Here is a 12631-nt window from a genome sequence, read left to right on the forward strand (position 1 = left end):
TTCACCCTTTCCTTAGAGTTCGCTGGCTGCCACTGTTGGACTCTTTTCACTAAACTGAAACACACACTCATTCTTGAGTCAAGCATAGTGAACAGTTTGGACATTAACCTGAAAATCTTTTGTGTAGAGGAAAAAGTTTTGTTTTTTATCAGCCATGCCTGTCTTGAGAGTGGCCAGAATAAATATTGAAATTTAAAGTCCAGCTTTTGAAGGCAAAGGACATTTTCATGAAAACTACTCTCTTTTTTTGTGTTTTTGTCCACAAAAGCAATTCAAATTAACGTAAAATGACAGAAGTATTCGTAGCATGCGGTTTTGCTTTCCCCTTAAAATCTGAAGGCAGTGTATGTCTTGCCAATAGGGAGAATAATCCTGGCTCCAGTCCACTGTAAATACAATATAATTGATGAGCAAACCCAGGTACAATTCAGAAAACAGGAAAGAGTGGGCTGCAACTCACAGCCAAGGCTTCATTTTCACAGAGAAGGCGCGATGGTTACAGTCCCACAGAGCCACCTGGTGGTGCTTTTAAAAAAAACTTTATTCTGTACCTTTGGAAGCAGAAAATCATCTGTATAAAACATGTTAAATTCCTTTTCTGCAACATAATAAAATAAATTTAACATCTAAATTCACAATGAAGAAATGTGCTCTAAAAGCAGCATTTTATAAAGGATGTGTAAGCTGTAGTTTATGGCTTTAACTCTTAAGAAATCATTAAAAAAAAAAAAAAATCAGTTAAAAACCAATCAATAACTATTTTCTGTTGTGAAAACTGGCATTGATGGCTTAAATTGTTATTTCTTCAAAAAGGGGACAAGACAATGGACCATAATTATTAATAATTGTAACTTATTAAATAATTAGTAATGCTGTATTTACTTTTATAACTGCAGCCTTAATGGCTCATTAGAACGGGAGAAACATTTCAGCACTTATTAACGAATTACAAACATTTATTACAGAAAACATGCCAATGGGATCTATAAAGTATAAATAAATGAAGTATTACCAGTTAATAAAGCCAGTTTATAAGCCCTTATTTATGTTTTTCTGAATAGAAAGTTGTAAATATTTCTGAGCCATCAGATGTCTTTTTTTTTTTTCTTGTAGTGAGCAGTAGCATTTTATTGACTGAAAAAAAAAGAAGGAAATTCGTACTTTCTCATCAATATGAAAACCAAGAATCAGACCTGAGCTCACTTCTCGTTCTGAAATCTCTTCACACTCACTTTTTTCCCGTTAGTCACAGAAGAGATTTTAAAGCGCTGCTGATAGATTGTGAGGCACTTGGACTAAATTAGATTTCGGACATGAGACGGAGCCAGCAGGTCTGTTCGATGTCCGCTGGTGCTGATGCACCTTGTGTTAAAACCCTGCGGAGCGGTTTAGCTGCACAGAAATAAAATCAACTTATAACTGCACCCAAATTTTTTATTAATTCACGAAGGGGGACACGTCTACTTACATCTAAATGTGTTTTATTTGATCGACTCCCATTTAGTTAAATATTTTCCTCTCGGGCGTATTTGATTTGTCCATCTCTGTAAAGCCCTTTGAATCATCTTTGGGGTTGAACCTTCCTTCCTACTGTATTAATATTAAACAGTAGCTGGAACAATCAATACAAAATATTTTTTTAATGTTTAGAAATCAGCAGTTCCAGAGCAGTTCAATCAACTCTCATTCGACGTGACACATTTATTGTAATTTAAAACAAATGCACAAAGACACATCAGCCTTTTCTTCTCCCGTTACTGACCTAACGATCAGATAGAAATACAACATGGAACCTTTTATTACCATAATTCAGAACTGAGAACGGGATTATAGACATAAAACCACAACAAATCAGCAGTAGACATTTTTCTCTTTATTTAAAAAGGAAAACAACAAATGTAAATAAAAAAATACATGTTTTTGAGCTTAGCATAAGTATAGAAAAACAGGAGAACCTGGTGCAATGGCTGCACAGGTGCTGAGATTGAATCCCTCACTAAAGCCGACCAAAAAAAAAAAAAAAACTCAGCACACTGAAACCTGATTTGAAATATATTTAAATCTAATAATAATGGTGTGTCCTGGGAGAGGACATTTATACATTCTAAAGAAAGGTACAGCTGTCGAACTCGAGTACTGAACTTTGTCGAATCCCGAAGGTAAACGAACGCTAGCAACTGAACTAATCTCTTCGTAGGATAAACCTGTTGATTCACAAATGCAGCATGCTAAAAACAATAATCATTAAAAAAAAAAACAACAACACAACATCGCCACCTCGGGGCCGCACCATTGTACAATGGAGAATCACTACAGTGTATTGTTTTCATCCCTGTGCTGGTGTTTTGTTTTTTGGTTTGTTCAAAATCCCTGGTTCCCCGTTCAAACTCAAGAGTTTGATAAAGTAAAGGGTGACACCTTATTGAGTATTTGTATTGCTGGAGAAAAGAGTTTGGTGTCGGCTACTTTGTGTTTCCTTTCATTAGGCTGGCATTCGTGTGTGTGTGTGTGTGTGTGTGTGTGTGTGTGTGTGTGTGTGTGTGTGTGTGTGTGTGTGTGTGTGTGTGTGTGTGTGTGTGTGTGTGTGTGTGTGTGTGTGTGTGACTCCACTTGACTTAACACACACCTGTTCACACCTGGCATCATCATGCGCCTCGAGTGATCGGTTCTCACTTCCTCACCCTCTTCATGCAACTGAACAACTACATCATGTAAATGAACGTAAATACAAGAAATAACCACATGAACAAACATTTATTTTACCTAAATGATACATCCTCGCTCACTGGAGCCTCCTTTTAATTTTGCCGTCTATTATATGATATTATATTTTACGTTTATAAAATGTCTTAAATTTGTGATTCACGGCCTGAACCACCGGATCGGACCCCGTCACATCAGTTCGGATTATTTAGTCATTCGAGCGGATTTGAGACGGTCTGGCCCTGCGCTCCGTTGGATAAATGAACTGTGCGAGGGGTCGACTCGTGTCAAACTGCAGACGAAAAAAATAAACTTTGGTGAAACGCGCGTCGGACAGACAGCCTGTGTTTTCACTAAACATCTGCTTCGTAGCCCCTCGTTCAGTCTGCAGCACATTCCCTGCTTTCTGCGCAGGTCAGCTGAGCCGGCAGATGCACCCAGGGTGGTTTTTCGATTGGCTATATTATTTCTATTGCTTATTCAGAGGACGTCAGTGGTAACACTGCTAAAATAATGTGGCCGCATGCATCCCAGACCACCTCTGAATGTGATCTGAGCCGATCTGACCTCACTGCATCCCGGGTGCGTTCATACCTGCACCATCGGCTGGCCAGTTGTGATGCCGTCGTCCGGGACGCTTGTTAACGGCAGGTGTGAACAGGCTCTGACTTGACAACATGCAGAAGCTGCGTTCAGATTGGGACTTAAAACAGAAATTAAAGCCGGGTGTCCTATTCTTCTAAAAGACACAAAGAAGTTAAGGTTTCTTCGCTGTTAATTTAAGAATGGCAGAGTGAGATATCTCACCCTATTCCTGCACCATTTCAGTTGTTGTTGTTGTTGTTTTATTTATTTTTTTTATTCCTGTGTCACCGTCGAGCTATCGGGGAGAGAAAACGCAAAGGGAATCAGGCACCCAGCCTACATCTCACGTTTGACGCACTGTAAATGTTACATTAATATTTCTCACTGAGCAGATTTAACTCACATAAGTAGAGAAGCTCCAATAACTACCACTCGTGCAAATGTACACACGCAGACACACAAAAACACACATACTGTATGTACTCAACCAGTACGCCTCCTGCAGGCAGACACGGGCCACTACTGAGGTCAGATAACATTTCAATGCCCACCCCAACATGCATCTGTTATCTAGAGGGCACAGGGCTGCTTTCCTCTCACTCTCGCATACTTCACCTTACTGTTGGGTTTTATATTGACCCAGAATAACAATAACAAAACAAAAATTAAGTTTCTCCCTTACTGGCACATTTTCAGACACGCTGGTCAAAAATCGGGCTCTCTGATTTTCTGATCCATTCGAGTTAGCAAAAGGAAAATGAAATGTGAAAACGGACTCCTGAATCAATGATGAAATGGAAGAACACATTCAAGTGTCATTTGGTAAATAAGAGAGGAGACATGTACAATGTGCTGACAAGGCCCTTCATCCTGCTTCACAGAACAGCCGGGCTAAAACAAACCCCTTTTTTTTCCCCTCTACATACGCGTTTTATGTCGAGTCTGCGTTTACGTCGGCACACTCATTTGGGCTGCGACACCTGAAAAACGGAGGCCCTGAGCATCCAAGACGACACGCGGACAGAACGTTTGGGTGGGTAACAAGGAGCGGCAGCCGGCCATCGCCCTCGCACTGCATTGGTAAAATAAAAAATAAAAAATTTAAAAAAAAGAGTGAACCTGAATCTGCTGAAGACCAAACAATCCACTCCACCGCAGAGTCAGGGCGGTGCTGAAAGGCCGGCCGAGTCCACTTCGCAACATCGGTGGAGAGACGGGGGGAGGAAACAAAAAAAGGGAGGAGGGTGGACAGACATCAGTGGAAATAGGCTCGATAGCAGGCGTAAGCACTGAGAGCGAGCGCTGTGCACAGGCACACGTTGGCTAGTAGAGGGGACCACGTCCCCGGCACCGGAGACGTTTCCTTCAGCTGCTCCGCCGCCTCGGGCAACTCCGGCTCCTCCGGCTCCTCCGGCTGCGATTTGGAGGCGAGATCTTGGACTCCCACGTGGCCATCGAGCTGATCGGCGCTGTCGGGAGGAGCGATGTTCCTCTTTCGGAGCTCTGACTCTTGTGAGGACCTGAATGAGGAAACAATGAAAAGCTGAATGAAGCTTTTCTGTCTCCTGGAGGCGGTTTGGTTTTATTTGATCGAGACAACAGCTGGGAGATGAAAAGGATTTTTTTTTTCTTTTTTTTTTTTTTCTTGACAGGTAGAGAGTAGCAGGCTGCAGTTCAGACTTAGTTAATACGCATGTAAAGATTGAACATTACAAAGTGCTTCGCAGTAAAAAAATAATTAAAAAAAAGCAATAGAAATAAAATAAACAAACACCTAAACCATTTTGACTAAAACAGCACTTAGTTAATACGCATGTAAAGATTGAACGTTACAAAGTGCTTCGCAGTAAAAATAAAAAAAAAAAGCAATAGAAATAAAATAAACAAACACCTAAACCATTTTGACGAAAACAGCACATTAGACAGTCAGAGAGAATAAACGAGTTGGACCACACAAACTATTTCTTACAGAGAAAGTACAGCTGCAACTACCTTGAATTTGACATTTTTGGAAAATCTGACAATCATTTCCAGTTTATTGGTTTATAAAATGTCAGGAAATAATTGTTAAAAAAATGCTGAAATGATGCCATGAGATGCTTTTTTTTTTTTTTTTTTTTTGCCTCCATAATCTGATCATGTGCATATTTCTGTCACAACTCAAAACAACACAAGATACCTCAATTTACAAAACGTTATGAACAACTGATAAAATGAAACTAAAGATTAAACACTCAATCTAAACCACTGGAACATTACCTTCTCTGAAAAACATATTTCTACATACGTGCACAAAGAAACGGAAGAAAGATATGACAACATTTTAAACATTTTGTCAGACAATTTCAGTTTATGTGGTTGATTGCGGTTCGAGTTTCCACTGAAGTACTTTGTATGAAAGGCGTTTCAGTATGAATGAGCGTTCAGTAAATCACTCGTTTGAAAGGTTTCTGCTTCATAACAAGCAGCGCTAAGAACAAAGTTGCTGATCCTGCTGTTTAACAGACTGTTGGAACTGACAGTGATAGATACACTCTAACACAACATGACGTGGACGCTTACCCGAGACTGCGGATCGCCATCTGTTGGATGACCTCCTCATTTTTAGGGAAGAAAGATGACTCCGCATTTCCGTTGTGAGGGTCTCTGGGAGGAGGAAGAGGAGGAGGAGGGGTGAACTCCGGAGGATCGTCTTCCTCGTTGGATTGCTCTTTCCATGACACCTTGAGAAAAACAAATGGAAATCCCTTTTGAGTATTTAAAACAACAACAACAACAGCACGTGATGTTAATTGAAGACATCTTATAGCAAATTAGTGCTGTTAGTAATCTGAAGATGCACCAAGTTAAATTTGCACGGCGGGACTTGCCTGCAGAAATGTGTCTCCCTTGATGTATTTGGCACCTTCAATGACGGCCAGGTAGGAGAAGCGCAGCTGATCTGCGGTCTGAATCAAGCCCATTCGATGGCGTCGCATCTCCAGCAGCACGTCGCGAATACGGACTGAAGACGGGTCCTTACGGAGCGACATCTGCCGACAACAGCAAAAACACTCAGAAGTGCAGAAGTCTCTGAGTTTTCAGCGCTTGACTTGCTTCTGAGACATGTTGACTTCTACAACAGGAGTCAGACCACACTCCTCACTGGTTGCTTGAAACAATAATAAACGTGTTTAGCGTTACTCGACCACTGCAAGTTTCTCAAGATAAGCGTGCGCTGATTTCCTGCACAATGTTAAAAGATATAAAGTCTGTTAACGTCCTGATTTCTTAACAGCAGAGATCTGCACGAACCAGCAAGAGGCAGGTGTCCACGAGACAAAAGGTCCCGGAGCGTCCGATGCCGGCGCTGCAGTGCACCACCACCGGTCCCTGGTCCGAGTTCAGACACCCCGACTCTCGCACTTTGAACAGGAAGTTCAGGAAGGAGGCAGGAGACTCGGGCACCCCGAAGTCAGGCCAGGTGGTGTAGTGAAAATGTAAAATCTCACGAGTCTCTTCAGTCTGCAGAGGAACGTCGGCGAGAAAACAAACGCAGATTTGTAACGGGAATTAAAAGACCGGGACGGACGTGCGCTCGGTCTTAAAAAGACCGATCTGAAATCACGTCGACTTTTACAAACAAACTCAACCTACCGACAGATTTTCCAACTCCAGCTGACGGACTGTGTAGTAAGACTTCACGTCCTCTGAGACGAGCGTCAGCTTGAAGTTGGTATCTTCAAAGATGGCATCTCGCTCCTCTTTTTGCGGCCAGTACTGGGCACATTTAATCTGAAAACCAAAATGAAGGTGCACGTTACAGACAGTGTCACGGGTTGAGAGAGGCTGTGAGACTGCTGTCACACATTCAGAAGATACAAGCGCTGCTTACAGATCCTTTCTCGATGACTCGGTTCAGCATCACGACACCGCGAGTCCTCTGCTCCCACACCATCTCCCAGAAGTGGCCACATGTATTTGGAAGCGGTCCCTAAAGAGGAAGGACAGTCGTTTTAAAACCGGTCATTTTTTTTTGTATTTTTTTTTGTATTACAGAACTTAAACAGAACAGTGCATCTGTTTAAAAATGGAGGAAACACCAAAGAGCGTATTGACTCTTCAGTCTGCCATCTTTATGTTGTAGCCCTGAGGTTGCCCTGAGAGGAAGTCCGCAGCACTTTAATCTTTTCTGAATGTTTCTGGGTTTCGAAATGAATCCACATTATGATAGACCACTAAAAAGAGACTGGAAATGCAAAACACTAATGTGCCGTTTGTCCTTTGAGTGTCGCCAAAGCAGCGCCGACCCGCCGAGGTCTGGACTCCACACGTCCTCAGGTGCCCTTTGTTATCTGGCACTAAGACGTTGGCAGCGAGTTCCTTTAAGTCCCACGGTTTAAGACTTTCCCTCTCTTCCACCCCCACCGCCCCGTCACCGGTCCGTGGTTTGTCCCGCCCCGTCGGTCGGCGCACACCGCTGCTGTCCGCGAGCTCCCAACAAGCCTGGCAGCCTTTGGAGTTGCTCCGAATCGGGCATCTGGCCGTGACTCATCGAAGGGACAAATCTGAGACCGCGAGAACCGACTGTTCACTTAATATGTCCCAGATGTCCAGATGGGCCACAAAATAATCAACATTATTTGCTTCAGTAAAGTGGTCATATTTGAAGTGCTCACCAGTATCGGGCAGAAGCTCTAACTTGAGTGTAATATCATGGATTATGAAAGTGAAATCATTGGCTTTGAAATTGTACTTTATTCCCAAGAAAAGTACACTTCCACATTCAGTTCTCTCAATTCAAACTCAGTTCTTGAAATTTCGTTTCAGTCTGTGTGTAACACAATCGCTCTTCCTCAAAGATCCGGATGCATCAAGAGCGATGGCGTGCTGATTCACAGAAATCCTTTTCACAACTTTGAAACAGCGAAAATTCCAACCAGTTCTCCGGGAACGAGACTCTGAGTCGAAGGCTAGATGCGATGACTCGCTCACCACCGTCTGGACCAGGTGACATCGACATGCGAGTCGAAGCCAAAAGCTACTCTCCAAAGTTATCATGAAGATTACCTCACTAATTCTAGCTTAGTGTCCCTGATAAACTCATATCTCGGTGTATGCTGCTTTTTAAACGCCGCAGATGGGAGACTTAAAGGCGTTTCCGTAATATCTAACATAAAGTATCACATTCACGATTGTTAGGTCTCCACCAAGAGAACAACATTTTATTTGAAAAAGGATTACAAATATTGTCCAATTCAACATGTTGCTGCTCTCGCTGTGTGAACGTTGCATTTCCAGAGAAGCATACCTCATCATGTCCTCACTTACCTGAGTAAGAATATAGTTCCTCTGTGCCTCCTCTACTGTAATTAGGCTGGCATTGATGTAGTCATTCAAAGCCAGCTGCAGACATATTCTGCTGTGGTCGACTGAGGAGAGAAAGAGAAAGAGAAAAAAAAAAGAAGAAGAATTCTCATGAGAATGTGTTTTTAATATCCCACAACCCACAGAGACAACCAACACAACTCTCAAACCGACACAGCTGCTCAGAACAGATGACAAGTGTCTCTGAACAAGATGAAGAGGTTTGACTTTAATGCCGAGGCGTCAGCTTGTCCTCGTATCCAGTGAAAGAACCTTTTATTCAAAGAGTAAACACCAGGAAGGAGCTTCATGCTCCTGATTTTTATATGCGGTTTAAAAGCTTGTTGGAACCGTAACTATCAGCAACACGGTCCGTACGCTTTGCATTGGTTCATTCAGTGTGAAAAAGAGGAAACCACAGACAGAAGTTCAGCTGGATGATGGTGGCGCTTAATAACGAACGTTTTATTGACTAATAATTCATCTCCAACATTGAGATTCACAGTAACACTCGTCTAATGCGGTACGTCTGCATGAGTAATCACGTAAAAGATGTATGACAAAAAAATAACTGTTAATAACTGTTATAGTCTGTTATAGACAGTGTTTTGTACTCGTCTGACTGTGTTGTTGGTTTAAGTTTGTTAAGACAAGTTGTTGTACTTCATTTCCTCCAGTCTCATTCTCCTTTTTCATCGTTACAACTTTACCATCTACTAAAGCTTCGCATCAGTTGTTAGTGTCTGGTTTTGTCGGGACTACAGATGAGAAGGAGGACTTCACCTCGGCACATTTAAATGAACGCTAAATGTCACAAAAACAAAATGACACCACAAAAATCTAAATTCATTTGAAGTTTTCCCGAAGTTTGTGGGATGCACTGGTGCAAGTGTATGTTCGGGGGTTTCAGGGTCGCAGCCCAAGATTATTACACGTTTTTTTCATCTATAAATATGCAATGTCACTTCATTTTTCCACATCATTATTACAATATCTCTGTAAAAATGTTCCAAAATAGGTGTAAAACTCGAGCAGATTATAAACAAACGACACTCGAAAAAAAGCTTCAGCACAGAAGAGGCCATTGGGCACCAACGACTACGTAAGAACTGGGATGAGTCATTTCACGATTTAAGATGCTCTCCAAAATAATTCATGCATTCAGCGTAAGTTCAGGTGGTGCCCAAAAACAGCTCGGGTGCAGCACCGAAGCCGTATGACGGCGGAAACAAGCCTGGTTTAAGAATATAAGAGATAGCAATGGGTTCAACAGAAGGTCACACAGGAGCCAGCCGGCACAAATGGATTTCAGAAGATGAATATTACAGTGTACCGCCACCCTGATCTTCTGCAGGCCTCCCGTAGCTTTACCTACATTTGCCGTCCTCAGAGTGACACGCACAGGAACAAATTAGCTGGAATTATACGTCAGTCCATCCACAGTGATGCAACGCTGCGCCTATTGTGTAATACTAGCGTTATATCATTCCAAATGATCATTACGATGCTTGTACTGGAGGTGGAGCAGCAGTAAGCCAGTGTTTTAGTGTAACAGTCAACTTTGAAAGCCTCAACGGAGACAATGCTGCTGCTGTGACTGTAAAGACGAAGTCACCGAGGCTGATGTTTGCACATAAATATGAGATTACAGACCCAGAAGTGCTGTGGGTGGAGTAACGTGCAAAGAGTCCCAACGCTGACATGAATTTAAAAGGAACATTTTTCAGGGTTTAAAGCTGATCGGTGCCGTGCATGGGAGCAGGCGAAGAGCCACTCACATGGGCTGACATCTCGGTATCGGTTCCGAGTCTTGTTTTCGGGTAATTTGGCGACCTTGCAGGGGAGTTCACACGACTGCTGACGAATCTCCTGCAAAACGATTAAGAAAAAAGAAAAAAAGACTGTTACATTCACACAAGAGTCATGGCTTGGTCACCGTAGATGTCGCAAGACTTAAAAGTGAGTCTAAAGATGACTGAAAGGGATGTTTGTTCCTTCCTATATTTAATTCTGCAGAAAGATGTTAAAAAAATTTTTTTAAAAAAACAAACCACACCATCTGTCAAGTTCTGTTAATACTAGATATGATCCCAGAAAGTTGCCTACTCCTGTGCGTGTGTGTGTTGAGCATGCAAGCACACACATATTTAAAAATAGCCTGACAGCATGCAAAAAGTGTCTAAATTCCCCATTGCTGATGTGAAATAGTCATATCATGATATATCGCTGTTGCGGTATAACATATATTATACACGTAACATACACGGCTGACAGCAGCAATATTTCATACTGAATCTGAATCTCGTTGAGTTACTGTTGATGTTTTACAAATTAAGAACTAAGACGATTTTTGTTTATTTTTTACTGATATATTAAGAGGGCGAACTGTTCCTTTATGCTGACACAACAATACCCAATGCCACTTATTTTTTTTGCCATTGTATGTCTTTGAAATGATCAAATAAAATTCCAAATGAAATATTGTATGTGCAAATCTGCTGCTTAACTGTGAGATACCATTAGTGCATATTTGGTGCAAGAAGCTGAAGGTAAATCGTTAAATAGAAGTTTATCTGAGAAATGTTTGTGTCAAAACAACAAATATAGACATGAACAATTATGTGAAGATGGTATGGGCTGCTCACTTGAGACCCAGACGGAGGCATCAATCATCGGGTAGATCCGAGCAGGTCTGGGCGATATGGATAAAATCAAATATCACTATATATATATTTTTAATACACTATTAATAGCGATATATTCGTATAATGTGGCAATGGCTATTGGTGATTTCCCAAAATGTTTACGTATTGATATTTTTGCTAAATGTGGATGTGATGACGAGGTGGACAAAGGCAAATAATAGAAGTCAGAAAATTACATCAATTCACTGTGATGCAGCTTTTATAAGCGGGAAAAGACAATAATTATGCCAAATCATGATATTACAGTATCCAAATCTAAGAGGATATATCTGTCTCATCACAATATCAATATAATATCAACGTATTTCCCAGCCTGTGGGTCCGAGCAGGTGGAGCATGGGCTCAACTAAACACGAACGAGGCTGATAGCTGCAGAAATTATAGCTTCACCGAGGGCCGGGCGACATATCGATATTTTATCGTATCGCGATATCGTGTTAGATTTGAAATATCGTGATAAGTGCTGTCTTTTCCTGGTTTTAAAAGGCAGCATTACAGCAAAGTGGTGTAATGTATTGAACTCGCCAGACTTGTTCTATTATATATATATATTTTTCCCCCTTTATCCACTTGGACATTACTGATAATTATCGATCCAAAAAAAATATTAATAATCTCCATATAAATATGAATATCTGGGTATTTGATCAAACATATCGCGATAGTAGATTTTGTCCACATCCTCCCCCCCTCCTCCCCCTCCTCCTCTCTCCTCTCCCCCTCCCCTCCAGCCCCAGTTTCACTGTCTGCTGCCGACTCCTTGTGCGTTAGCTCCGATTTTGGCCTAAACGTGACAGCTTCAGCCTCGGTCCATTCCCACCTCGATTCGCCCGGAGGTTCCTACCTGATAAACGGAGCTCCAACTCCCGAGTTCATCGATCTCCCCAAACTCGGCTTCCATTGCTGACAGTCCCAGCTGCCACTCTCTCTTCTCACTTCCCCCTCCTCCTCCTCCTCCTCCTCCTCCTCCTCCTCCTCCCCCCCCCAGCTGCCGGTACGGACAACCGCAGCTCCCCCGGAGATTAAAACAAAATTGTCGTCGAGCAGCTTCCCGCACAACTCTTCACTGTTCCGCCGCTGCTCCGTTGCTCCTCGGTGCGGCCGCAGAGATCACCGTCTCGGCCTGCTCGAAGCGGAAACACGCCGCTAGCTCCTCCTTATATACGGCGGAGCCTCCGTTCCTCGGTGGCTAAAAAAAAAAAAAAAAAAAAACACACCAAAAAAAAAAAAAAAACACCAAAATATATTTATTAAACGAGATAATATTCCGCTGCGGACTCTCTGGGTGTAAA

At 42.1% G+C, this 12631-nt stretch overlaps 1 protein-coding gene across 1 annotated transcript; it reads right to left on the bottom strand.

The window, feature by feature from the left end:
- Nucleotides 1-1851: 1851 nt before the first annotated feature.
- Nucleotides 1852-12289, bottom strand: ptpn1 (protein tyrosine phosphatase non-receptor type 1). The gene is made up of 9 exons (XM_069704247.1): nucleotides 12184-12289; nucleotides 10413-10503; nucleotides 8599-8699; nucleotides 7163-7261; nucleotides 6925-7062; nucleotides 6583-6792; nucleotides 6159-6320; nucleotides 5851-6011; nucleotides 1852-4808 (listed from the first exon to the last, which is right to left on the bottom strand). Exons 1-9 carry the CDS (start codon nucleotides 12238-12240, stop codon nucleotides 4544-4546), a joined length of 1284 nt encoding a protein of 427 aa, XP_069560348.1. The 5' UTR covers nucleotides 12241-12289; the 3' UTR covers nucleotides 1852-4543.
- Between the last annotated feature and the right edge of the window lie 342 nt (nucleotides 12290-12631).

The sequence above is a fragment of the Brachyistius frenatus genome, unplaced genomic scaffold (genome assembly GCF_029030835.1).
Source record: "Brachyistius frenatus isolate BFR_SWC_R1_liver_20210118 unplaced genomic scaffold, ASM2903083v1 Contig_50, whole genome shotgun sequence".
Taxonomy (NCBI): Eukaryota; Metazoa; Chordata; class Actinopteri; family Embiotocidae; genus Brachyistius; species Brachyistius frenatus.

Excerpts from the sequence above, each read along its gene's own strand:
- ptpn1 (XM_069704247.1), bottom strand. The coding sequence starts at position 12,240 with ATGGAAGCCGAGTTTGGGGAGATCGATGAACTCGGGAGTTGGAGCTCC. Across the intron at positions 8,700-10,412 it reads ATACCGAGATGTCAGCCCAT|TCGACCACAGCAGAATATGT; the intron begins GTGAGTGGCTCT and ends TTCTCTCCTCAG. Across the intron at positions 6,793-6,924 it reads TGGAGTTGGAAAATCTGTCG|ACTGAAGAGACTCGTGAGAT; the intron begins GTAGGTTGAGTT and ends GTTCCTCTGCAG.